The sequence below is a fragment of the Trachinotus anak genome, unplaced genomic scaffold (assembly GCF_046630095.1).
Source record: "Trachinotus anak isolate AG129_WGS33_773 ecotype Australia unplaced genomic scaffold, CSIRO_AGI_Tana_v1 ptg000014l, whole genome shotgun sequence".
In the NCBI taxonomy this organism is placed as follows: Eukaryota; Metazoa; Chordata; class Actinopteri; order Carangiformes; family Carangidae; genus Trachinotus; species Trachinotus anak.
Genome location: NW_027273865.1, coordinates 5,564,925 through 5,577,861, shown reverse-complemented (window position 1 = coordinate 5,577,861; position 12,937 = coordinate 5,564,925). Strand labels below are relative to the sequence as shown.

Here is a 12,937-nt window from a genome sequence, read left to right as displayed (position 1 = left end):
CACCAGCACTTTATCAGGGTCTTTAAACTGGCGTGGAGTGATGACAACAAGATGTTCCTACTGGGTTTATGATGAAGACTGACCACCGCAGGATAATACACAGCAATCGCTTCTGTTTGCCCCAAGGTCCATGAGTACCACCTGCCACAGAGGGACACCAAAATGTGCTCAGTCATGGAGAAATCAATACATTGTGTCACAGTGCGATTCATACTGAGCACCACTCATCATGCTCCTCTGGTACTTACTGCTTCAGCTTTCTGATATATGAGGTAGCATAAGAGGCACTTGATTTCCCTCTGGCTTTACCACACTGTGGAATCAATATGTGTGGAGCTGAAAAACAACAGAATAAAGAATGTAACCACTGATCCACAGAAGTTCACCAGGCACTGATTCATTGCTGAACAAATTGCACCAATAGCGTAGAGCTCATAGGAACAGCTGTTCGAGGTGTGCCCGGCAGCCAGAAGCAAGCGTGGAAATCAACTTTGATCCTTGACTGTCACCATTGCGTATATAGTGTATAGATTTAAGGGCCCACATGCTGCGCCTGGTTGTGAACTTCACAACTTCATTTCAAGTTCTAACTGTTGATTTTTTTCATATATGTCAATATGAACTGACCGTTGCATAGCATATGTTTTATGGTCTACCATATGCCACTAGATGTCACACTAGACCACCAGTATCTCAGACCAAAACAAATGCTTCGTCAGCCACACCTCAGGCCCCTGTTCACACTGACGGAGCGGCAAAAACTTAAAAAACTTTCTGGATGTTTTGATAGACCACCAGCTGACCTGGATTTAGTCCCCATGGCCCGTCGGCCTGTGCCCTGGTCTCCTTTCTTTCTTCAGTGGAGGAAACTCTGCACGGTCACTTTCACCTGAACGCTGCTTACTGCACTGTGTCAGCTCATGTGAGGGCGGTGCCTGTGTGTTCAAACGTGGGGAGGACCAATAGTTCAACAGGAGCGACTCACATGCACAAACCCGCACTAACATGCACACATTCGCAGCCTAGCTACCAAAACAGAAAACAGAGAAGCTCAGATTACATCACACAGAGAGAGGGGGTGTGACTTCGTTCTACACTCAGGACGCCATCACTCCTCTATATCTTTACAGAGCAAATTGTTGTTTACTGCTTTGTTATTGTTTAAAATCTCATTTGCAGAACCTTTAAGAAGAACTAAATTTCCAGGTGCTGAGTTGAAAACTTAAGATCACAACCTCACAGAGTCAACAGTCTGTTACCTGTGACATATTACTCATATAACTCTTATTTTACATATTACTCATATTACTCTTGTAGCAGGTCACTTACCATTGCTTCAACCAGCACAATTACAATGTATAGTTTGTTTATTTAGTTAGATCCCCATTAGCCGCTGTATTGTAACAGTGGCAGCTACAATACACATCCATGCAGGTTTTTCAGATCTTAACACTGAACAAACACACATGGCATCAGAGTGAGCATCAGTGCCTGCTAATGGCTGGACACATATATGATTGCTCTTAAGGAAAAAAAAAAGACTTCACACTAACACTCTTTTATTGAAAGGTAATCTCCCAAATTTCCAATATGGAATTAAATGTCACAATTGTCTGGCTATCAAGATAAACAATTAGGCACAGTATAATTGTTGGCACAAGTGTCCCCACTGAAGCGCCACAGAATGGTGAAATACACATGTGAATGTTGACAGTCATAAGTCAGAGCCTGGAAACCAATGTTCACTTCATTACCTTTATGAGCACAGCGGTCCACTGAAGAAAACCCTTTGTGGATATTTGGCAGTGGTGTAGTTGCTTCAGGCGGCTGAGGAGGTGTTTTATGAGGCTGACAGCAGGTTCAGGCAACTGGACTCAGAACTAATGTCTAGACCACAACTCTCCTCCCATCCCTGCTGTCCAGCCAGCAGCTGAACACATGGTCTTTCCATCGACACCCTGTTCAAATACTTGACATTTTAGTAGACCTGCAAAAACAATCCTTCGCCTCAAATTTTTCTAGAGATGATTGTCTGTGTGTGTAAAGAGAATGAAGCGCTTTGCTGCAGTACAATCGAGGAAATGACACACTAATACTGATTTATACTGAAAAATCTGTGAAATAATTTCACCCCAGCTACATGGTGGTTAAATGATGGGGAGTCGGTGGAGAGTTTTGTGATGTGTGGCCTAAAATTGAGAGAAAGGTTATCATTAAAGGGTCACTGGTTCAGTTTACAGCTTGAGTGGTGAGTGAGTTTCTACCTGCTCCTTCATTTCCCCTGCTGTGTGTGTGAGCAGTGTGTAAAACTGTACTAGTTAAAATCAGTTAAAAAAAAACAAACCATATTGTCAGTCTCTTGTGTGCAAAGAACAACCAAGTTTAAAGCTCAACATTCAGAGAGTGTTTAGTTACATAACCTTAGTAATTGGCTGAACGTTAATCGTAGATGATCCAAAATCATGTCATGTCATGTTTTATATTGAGTCTGGAATAGTATTTTTCAGCTGGAGATTGCCAACTCAAAACACCTCTGCCAAAAAAGATGTAGCAATTTCTGCCCTACTTTCCACATTGCATTTTCTTTGGAGTAGCATTTTTGATGACTTCAGTGCTTCTTGATTTAATAGTTAAAAATAGAGCGAGTGGGAGCTGTGTGTCTGTGGGTCATTGGCCCAACTCCCCTAATTACCGTGGCCCGGTAAAATAATCTCAGCCTCTCGCAGTCCACTGCTGAGTTACCGGTGGGCGCCGGAGGTTGATTGAAGCAGAAAATTGTCTCTTATAGGGAGGCTGGACTGCTGTATGCGAATGTGTGTGTCAGCTTGGATTTGTATATGATCTCCTTATGCTCAACATGCAATCATTCATTTACACTCCCATATCCTTTGTCTTTAAAGGGAGTGTTATTGAGAAAAAATGTATATTGTTAAGGTGAATTTTGCTGTCACGTATTTTAAGCATGTAGTAGAGGTGCTCACCGCTTCACCAGCATTTTTACACAATGACACTTTTCTAATATTTAGTGCACCCTCATTAAAGGTCCCATATTTAGACTATATATAGTTTTATTTGATGTGTTGATAATTATAAGAAGATATGTGGTTTTGAGTACCAAAAAGCATCTCAGTGTAGTTTTATATCTCCTCTCTGAGGCTTCGCGCTGGAGCTCAGGTTGGTGAGCCAATCAGAGGAGAGGCTCAGATCCACCGTTTTAATTAGATTTTACCTGCACACTTCAACATCTTCAAGGTTATATTTTCCATCTGCAGACATGATACAGTTGTGTGCCACTTTAAAGGAGCATTTAATATAGAAAATTACAATATCTGAATTTGAAGGGTCGATTCTCATGTGTGTTATTTCATAGTTTTACAGACCCATAGTCTAAAGCTGCCAGACTAGCTTAGTGTTGTATTCAGATTTCTGGCCGTTGCTGTGCAGTCACTCTGCTCCTGTGAATTGTGACACTCTCCTCACTGTCCCTCTCTGCTGGTCACTTCCCAGCAACCCGCTGTTCATTCAGCTGGGATCCAGAGCAGAGCTGTGAATTCTGCCCAGCAACACTGATTTTAGATCACACCTCCAGTTATTTCCTTTGGCCTGGAACAGACACAGTGTATTTTTGTGAAACATAGCCGGTTTGAAGTGGACCAGGATGTCTCAAAAAAGCCACAGAAACTTACAAATAAGTTGTTGAGTGTTTTGTTTACTGGGTAGAGGATTTGAACTAGTTTTGTCAGGTTTAAAGATTTGGGCAGAAAAGGAGCAAACAGTCACTTCACTGTGTTGAATTTTATTTTCTCTGCCATTAATACCTCTTAAGTATATATATATACATATATATATATATATATATATATATATTTATAGAAGACCGAGAGATGAAAATTAGCCTTGGTCCAAACCTCCTGTACTGTAAAATCTGACAAGTTGTTCTTGTCTTCTTGAAAATCTAGGAAACTGATACTGAACTTAAAATGTAGTTGTATTTACTTCATTTTGAAATTGTTCCAACTTTAAAATGGCAACTACAATTAACTTGCCCTTTTTAAGTGTAGATGTGTCCACAGTGTATTTATCGCCAGGGTTTTCATCCATCAGGTTTCAACATCCATCTTGTAGTAACCCACACTCTTGGCTTTTTGGGGTGAAATAATTTCTCCTAACACAACATAAAGCAGACATCTTGACAGGGGAGAGAAACTTGCAGTTTTAGCCATTTTAGTGCAATTTGTGTTATTGAAGTTGAAAGGCATAATTCTCCCCAAGGGAAGAGAAATCAACCAATGTAAAGGGTAAAGCAGTAAACGCTTCACAGTACAAATAACCCACTCCAAATGTGCTTGGTGTCAGAGCCTCGTCTGTTCATTAATGTCCCTTCTCTGGGTGTGGAAAATGATCAGTTCAAACACACGTCAAACACAGAAGTTGAATCATCTTTTAGAATTGCACTTTTTCTTCTCCGTGTTCTTCATCTCTTTGTTGATCTCCTTCTCATTTCCCTTCCAGTTCACCCCTCAAAGAAGAACCGTCAGACGTGTGTGAGGAAGAGCCTCATCTGCGCCTTCGCCATGGCATTCATCATCAGCGTCATGCTCATCGCAGCCAATCAGATGCTGAGGAACGGCATGGAGTAGCCGTGCTCACTGTGAGCGGGGAACGAGCCAGCCTGCATGTGCATGCCAGTGGGTGAGGTCCTGTCCCTGCTGATGGGAAAAATAACTACAAGGAGTAACACACAAAATAATCATCAACAAGATCCATTTTTTTTAAAATTACTCTTAGTTTTCTTTCGAGCGAGCGGCGCCTCTCCACCCGACGTCCAATGAAACCGTGAAGCCAGCATGGGGAGTCATGCAGGACTCCTCCCACTTTACTCTGACAGGGACACTCAAGGGCTGACATTACACATAATACTCTGTTGTCTCTGTTTCCCTGATGCAATAAAAAATAATGTAAAAGAAAAAAAGCAAAAAAAAAAAAGCAAAGCAAAAACATTGAGTGCAGAGGTTCAGAGCTGCTTCCTTTTCCAGCGAGATGTGAGTGTGTGTCTGCAGATCTGTCACCCACCAGGAGTCTGATGCGCCACCAGGCCTGCAGTCTGGGTTCTGACAGGGAATGCGAGGAGGGGAACAATTGCCCTCTTATTATAGTTCCTGGAAGAATGATGGCAGAGCTCGCCGCCACTCAAGCAGAAGGATCTGTAAGCGTCAGGCCACAGCTCCTGGAGCTCTTGTGGTGCTACGATACTTCAGCTCTCCAACTTTCTATTTTCAACCTCTGCATCTGGGGGCTGGTATGAGGTGCTGGCATCGGTTCAACAGAGCTACAAACCAAGCAGTCAAGAGAGGAGAATGTTAAAAGTTGACTCCAGGCTTGTGTTTTGACCTTGTGATATTCATGAATGAATACAGTGTGGTTTTGGGGCTCCTCTCTCACGGATACTGCTGGGTGAACAATGTTCAAAGGTGTCTGTGTCTTTTCAATAATAATTAAAAAAAATCCACCCTCCAGTGCTCTCTCACTGTTATATCATCTGTCTGTGGTGCTCAGTGCTCTCCAGGAGTTATTTTGTGAGGTGATTTAATTCAACTTTTTGGTCTACCTGCTTTCTCTCTGTCTGTCTCGCCTGCTTTTGCCTCAGTTGGTGATTTCCTACATTTCCCAAAATGACTTTGGACAGCCTCCAGAGAACAGGTGTGAACCCATCGCACTCAGCTGTGTGTTAATGTGTAGGTGGAAAGAGCGAGGACAAACGCCTGAGAAATAGCAAGAGGTTTTCCAGTTGACAAAACCTGAATTGCACCTTTTACTCTGTGAAGCGTTCTGGCTTCCCGACAGATTTCTACCTGCATGTCTGTGGACGCTGTCACTAAATGAAGCCTTTGCTTTTAATCCTGAGCGACTGACACCAAAACCCAACATCTCATTGGTGTTTTAAATACTTGAACATTTTGAACATCTGCTCTTAAATTCAGATCTAGTTGTAAAATTTGACCAAAAAACCAAGCTGACTTAGTAATGGTAGTGTTAGTAGTAGTGTTTCATCACTGACAGAGGATTTTTAAACAGTGATGAAGTGTTTCAGGGTGGATTTTTATTTATTTTTTTGTCCTTTAAATCACCATGAATCAAGTTAATAAATTACACCTTGGTGTTTTGAAAAGCTTTGATCCCCTTCAGATTCCTGCAGTTTAACATCCGATAGTTAAAAATGTTTGTGATCTGTGCACCATTTGTTTCCTTTTACATTAGGTTTTATTTATTACTTCTGATACATTATCAATTTCAAATACATAAATGGAATTAAAAAACTAAGGCACCATATCACACACCCTTATCAGCTGAAATGATTTGTTGATTTTTCAACAAAGTTGATCTTTTTTAAATTATTATTATCTTAGTCATTTTTTAAGCAGAAATGCCCAAAATAATAAGGAAAAAATAAGTTTTTCTATCCTTTCAGTTGTGAATATTTTCTTGTTTTAATTGTCTTCTATAAAAATGACAGTACAGTATGTGTAAGGCTCGGAGTCACTGGAGCTGGGGTTAGAGCTGATGGTGCTCATTTGAAAACATGATGGGATTAAAGACAGGAATACTTTCATTAATGTTCAAAAACTGTAGCTACAACCTGAAGATGAGATCTGAGCAACACGGGGTGTAGCTACTTTAATACTTTAATCACTGTACAGACCACAGATTAAAAAAAACAAAACAGATCATTTCATCTGAAATCATTTTGTAGGCTGTGCAAACTTTCTCACAGCACTGGACAGTTGAAAGACACTGCGTTCCCGCTGAGGTTGGCTCTGAACTCCTGCACCGACGCTCATCTTCGACACGTTAACCCTGAAACACGCATATTATCAAGTGCATGCAATCAAGCCAGCGTCCTCTGTAAATACCGTCACCCCCTGTCTGAAGTGTCTCAGTGTCTGTTGAAGGTGTGCAGTGTCTCTGTATGTGCGTGAGCCTCGGTGCTCTCTGCTCACTCGGGTTCAGAGGTGCAGGGAGGGAGCCCAGCAGACGGAGGGGCGGCTGCTCCATCACAAACACGTCAGGCTGCTTCCTCTCAACTCTTCTTGCCAAAGCCATAGAACTCCACAGAGGTCAACCAGACGATACAATAGAGACGCTTTTCCCTGTTCCCACATGGAAACACAAGATCAAACGGGCATTTTTTTTGGCAGACATATGTCGATCCTGTAGGATTCGGGTTTGCTCCTGTTGTTGTTGTTGTTGTTGTTGTTGTCGTCGTTGTTGCACTGTACCTGTCATCCATTCCAATGAAATGACAAGGAGGAGCTGTAGGTTTGTGCAAGACTGCCATCTAGAGGTGAAGTGAGACCACATCGTTCATGCTCTTGTCCCATCACCGTGTGCGTGTACTTCTCACTCTCTCAAGCACTATGGGAATGTGATGTCAGGCAGGACTCTCACAGCATTATATTCTCTATGTCTGGAAGTTGTTGGTATTAAATGTTAAAATATGAGGATTTTTATGTATAATGTATAGTTTGACTTTGGTCTACCAACACTGCGGGTAGAGCAGCACTTGTACGTGAACACGTAGTCTGTTTATAGGAATAGATTTCTTGCCTATGGCAGAAAAAGTCCTTTTGAACCTATAAAAGGTTTCATTCACAGATGATTTACCAATATTACATTTTGGAGACTGAATACAAAAAAAGAACAGTCTTCAGAACCTTGTAGGTCACACTGGTTTTAATTATTATTATTATGATTATTATTGTTAATTTTTTTATCTGAAAAAGTCACTGATTAAAATGAGTTTTTGTTCTTTTTTTAATCTGTCAGTCTTGCAGTACTGGTGGAAATTTCCCACCTAATTCACAGCTAGTCACTGCTGTCCTGCAGTGGTTAACTGGAAAAGTGCTTCGTTTATTTGTTCTTTGAGAAGAACTTTGTCTTTCAAATTTTACTTTTGGGATTTGAGTTACAGTTACTGTGGTTACAGGTTTACTGTAATCAAACTCTCCCCTTCCCCTCTGCAGAACGGCTGCATGTCTCGATGGCTGAAGTAGAGTTTTATTTTGGAGGGGAACCGCACAGTGTCTTTTCAGTAGCATGGTGGTTGGATCCCACGTTTTTTGTTATGTACCTTTGTATAAAGCTAGTAAGTATATCTATTAGACAAGCACATACTATACATACTTTGCATGTGCAATATTTAAACATGTAGACTAGAGAGAGACTTTCAGTTGTACTATTTATTAGAGGCATAATAATTATAAAATTGTAAATACGGAAATCTGTACAAAAGTCAAAGGATTAAGCATTGATGCAATAAAACAGTGTTTTTTAAATGTGTGTTATGTTTTATTTTACATTGGCCTTCAACATGAGGACTGAACCTTAAAACATTCCAGTTGCAGGACAGAATATATACATACCTTCAAAACTTAATATGAACAAATGGATTCTTAAATTGCTCAATTTACTGCTCTGTTTGTTTTACTTCGAGGATGGGGTCCTTAAATGTCCCGGACTTAAGTAATTTTGTGATCACAAGAAAACAGTCACTGCTCTCAGCTGTGCCCCAAGCCTCTTTGATACAGTTGCAGGCTATTTACTTGCTGCCAGGCATATTTCATGTTAGACTTTGTGTAAATACTAACTGTAAAAATGAAATAAAGGCTTTTGCAGAGTAATATCACTGCTAAAATTCAACAATGGAACAGATGTCAGGTGACTGTGCACACATGTGATTTATCCCTGCAAGCTGCTCCATGCTTCGCTTTTAGTTGGAGTGAGTCCTTGATAAATTTGTCTTTTATTCCTCAGTGTTGAAGTTTTTTTTTGTTTTTGTTTTTTTGCTTACTTTCCGCTTTGAAAAATACAGGCCCTGTTGTGGAGAGTTATATAACAAAAGCATCGTTCAGGGGGAGAGACGATCTGAGGCTGAAGAGGTGGAGAGGGAGAAGGAGCAGGTGTCATCATGAAAGCACTGGCAGATCATTGAGGGAAGAAATGCTGCTGTAGGTCAAAAACAGTATGTCTGGCACTTGCCTCTGTCTGACTGGAGGTCAGATCAACAAATTTACCGATGTGGCTGTCGCTGTGTGTCAGTGGACATGTCCTTGAACAAGATGTGCACAACTTGTCTGCAGATTTTTGCAGCTTTTTAAAGGCTGTGAGATGTGAAGCCTTGGTGTTGTTTCCTCATCCAAAACCTTTATATATTAACTGCTTGTGCTCACATTAAGACCACAAGAGGGTAGCATTAGACACTGATATGATGAAGGTAAGAACACTAAAACTGTACTTTAAAATCAGCCATATTATACAACAAACCAAAATATACATACAGACATACAGATCATCCAGTAGGTAAACATATTCTAATTTTGTTAACTAAAGACATAATTTTCTACAGTAAAAATAACTTGTTTGAGTTTGCCCTTGACCTTTCTCTTACATTGTAATATCATGTCAAGCTGAAGTGAGTTATATCAAACTGTTACATGTTTGTATTTATTGTTAGAGTAGTGCTGTAACCATAGGTATCACTTTCTGTCCATGAATAATTTACACAGATGATTTCAACTCTTCATCCAGAGACAAATACACGCTGAGAGGCTGCAGAGATGACAGGTCTGCTGCAGAGACACTGACCTGTGGTCAGGTGACCATGTGGTGCAAATGATGACATATTTGAAAAGACTGATTTCTCCGTCCTGTGACTAAACCATAGCAGCTCTTGTTATCTGCTCACCAGGAGACACAGAACACTGTCACTGTGTGACAATACTGTCAACATGGAAACTATAACTGATGATGTGGTTTTATATATGATTATTTAAAAGGATTTCATCCACACACTTTGACACAGTAAAATTACCTGACATTTAACCAAATATTTCACCTCCACAATAAAGGTAATAAATTATTCCAATTATTTTAATTGACTAGAATTTGATCATTATCTAAAATTACTCGTAATTTTTCTGTCTCTATTGGATCCACCTTATACCTGAGTAATATAATAAGGTAGTCTGTTTAAACCTCACTGGATCAGACAGTCCTTGGTGTTATTTAAAGTGAGTGGTGACTGACATGTAGCAGGATTTTACCCACCATATATTAATCCTGTCTCATGGCAGACGGTGATGAGCAGGCCTGCTGTTGCAGAGTGTGATCAGCATTCAGTGTCGTGTTAGCATGCAGGCTCTGTCCTCCAGAGCCACGCCACCCTCTCCGGCTCTCTGCTAGAAACAGGCCCTTGTGCTCCCAGCAGGCTCCTCCTGTTTCATTTACATCTTAAGCATTTAGCTGATGCTTCATCCAGAGCAGCTTAGTGAGAGTAAGCAGCAGGAGTTCAGCGTCTGGTTCAAGGACACTTCACACAGGACACGGCTGCTACACAACGAAAGTCATAACTTTCCATTTATAGAATGCTAGTATTTTTAATGCCGGGCCAACTGGCTGCCTCAGGCGGTGCTGTGTAATGTTTTGGTGAACCACTTTGAAAAGAGTATGTGATTAAACTATTCATAAGCCAAGGTGGGGTTCACAATAGCCCAGCATGGTCGCTCCGATTTTGCCCCAAGGGTCCCAAGCTAAATTGAAGTCCAGAAAACATAAATCAAGTGTGTGTGTGTGTGTGTGTGTGTGTGTGTATAATGTAAATGATATGTAAATGTAACATGTAAATTATAACAACTGCCCCAGTATACAGGTTATAATGGAAGGGAGATGGAGACATTATTGACTGATATCACGAGGAGTGACTGTTTCATGGCACCAAATTCTGCACAAGGACTTTTCTCTTGAGCACATGACAAGTGAAGCTTTGTTAGGTACAGCGCTGTGCTATGGAAAAGTAGGTGATACACAGTATGTGGAAATGAAGAAGCAGGATAGCATGTGCTCTTTTCATTTCACTATCTATGAGAAAGAGAGAGCGAGAGAGAGAGAGATGGAGAGAGAGGGGAGCAGTGTCAACACCGAAACAAGTTTGAGACTAGAAGCTGTTTAATTTTGACAGTCAACATTTCCCATGGTTTAAGTATTAACCTGTATGAACTATAGTGCACTTATTTCTAAAACTCGAGGCCAGTCAAGTTTATTTGCCAGTTAGCAGAAGGATGCAACAGATGTTTCAAATGCTCAAAAGGGATTCTCTTCTGCTTAATACTCCTGATAGACTCTGTTGCACAGTTCATGTTGAATATGTTACTCCTGTTTATTGTTCAGCATGTGATCAGGGCTATGCTCCTGAATGATGTCTTCACGTTCCTCCATTCAAAACCGAATAAATAAAACATCATTTCAATCAGAGTTTGTGTCTTTTTGCAGATAGTTACAGGCTATGTTAGCCTGTAACTATCTGCCTGTAACTATCTGCAAAAGTAACATAGTTACATAATGTGGGATTATTATTTTATATTCCAACAGTACAAGATCATTTTAGCCACTGGTTGGCAATAAGTCATAACCGATTTCTGTCATGACATTAAAACAAAAAGTTTTTAAAATGGCTTTAATCACTATTTGTAGAGGCACAAACAAGACAAATTCTAGGTGAAGCTGAGAGCCACTAATTTCTTTCAGGGGGTGGCATCTTTCTCAATTATATTTTTGTTTTGTTATCACATTGTACAGCCTCACAAGATGCTGTTTTGTGAGTTTGTAAGTAGGAGAACTCATTACTTCCTTAAGACTACAGACAGGTTCATTTTGAACGGCCACTGCACTATGACCGGTTTTATTTAAAGCTGTAATTGGCAGTGTTGGAGCCCACAGTCCTGCCACAGCTCCATCACACAGAAAGATTGACAAGGAAGAAGTACAGGAGAAAATGGACACCATCATCAAGGAGGGACAGATAAATGCTCAGGACTGGGACGAGGAGAGAGAGACCTTTCACCAGCAGATCAAGACCTTGATTAAACATGGCCAGGAGACGAGGGAAGCTCTAAAGGAGCAGTTTGACACATTCACCAAAGAGGCAGACGTGAACCAAAAGCTATGGGAGCAGGAGAGAGAAATCTTACACAGAGAGATTGAGATTGAGACCATGAGAAAACAGAAATGTGAGGTTGAAGAACGGAAAAAAGAGGCGATGCAAGTCAATGAAACTCTGCAGAGAGAAGTCCTGGAGCTGCAGGCATTGCTCCAAAAGGAAAAAGAAGTGAGAGACGTTAATGAGACGAACAGACCGAGAGCGGAAGTTGTGGTGGCAGAGGCAGGTCATAGCTTCAATGAGATGGTTCAGGTGCAGCTTCAATGGCAGGTGCATGTCCTTTGTGAAAAGATGCGGGTACTTGAGGAGAGCCTGCAGAATCAGGAAGGCTCAGATTCTGAGAAGGAGGGGAGATTACCGAGGGAACCCGAGGGACATTCGTTGTGGAGACGGTTTGTGAAGCCCTTCAGGAGGAGACACAACTCAAGCACGGAAACACAGGAGGACAGAGAGCCTGGGGAGCAAGATGGAGAGGAGGTCCAGCAAAGGTCAAACTCACAGGGGACATTTGTCAAGTTCTTCAACTGGAGACTAACTCTATCTATCTATCTATCTATCTATCTATCTATCTATCTATCTATCTATCTATCTATACAGTATATGAATAGATATAGATGTATAACTACATGACATGTTATATGTTATAAACTACACACACTGCTGTAGTATCTGTTGATAAAAATTGTTTTTTAAAGTTTGGATTTAGACAAATCTAAAGCCACGTTTTGACAGGACTAGTGAACTGAAATACAGTCTCACTGTAATGATCAAAACACAAGTCACAGTAACAGACACTTCATACACACATTACTGTGCAGTTGTGTTGCAATGCTGCATATCTGAATAGCGTTAAGATAAAAAAAATGCTCATAAATGTGTTAAACTGATTCAGTGATCACTGAAAGTTGTGCTGTCAAAAAACATTCACAGACATAATGTGAATGA

The 12,937-nt window shown here is 40.8% G+C and overlaps 1 protein-coding gene across 3 annotated transcripts in view; it reads left to right on the top strand.

The window, feature by feature from the left end:
• caln1 (calneuron 1) overlaps positions 1-8,333 on the top strand; it is a 70,608-nt gene extending 62,275 nt beyond the window's left edge. For all 3 annotated transcript variants that reach the window (XM_071496858.1, XM_071496857.1, XM_071496856.1), the window contains exon 6: positions 4,513-8,333. In XM_071496858.1, coding sequence (XP_071352959.1) covers positions 4,513-4,640 — 128 coding nt within the window. In that variant the 3' untranslated portion in view covers positions 4,641-8,333. The remainder of the gene's footprint in view (positions 1-4,512) is intronic.
• Positions 8,334-12,937: the final 4,604 nt, after the last annotated feature.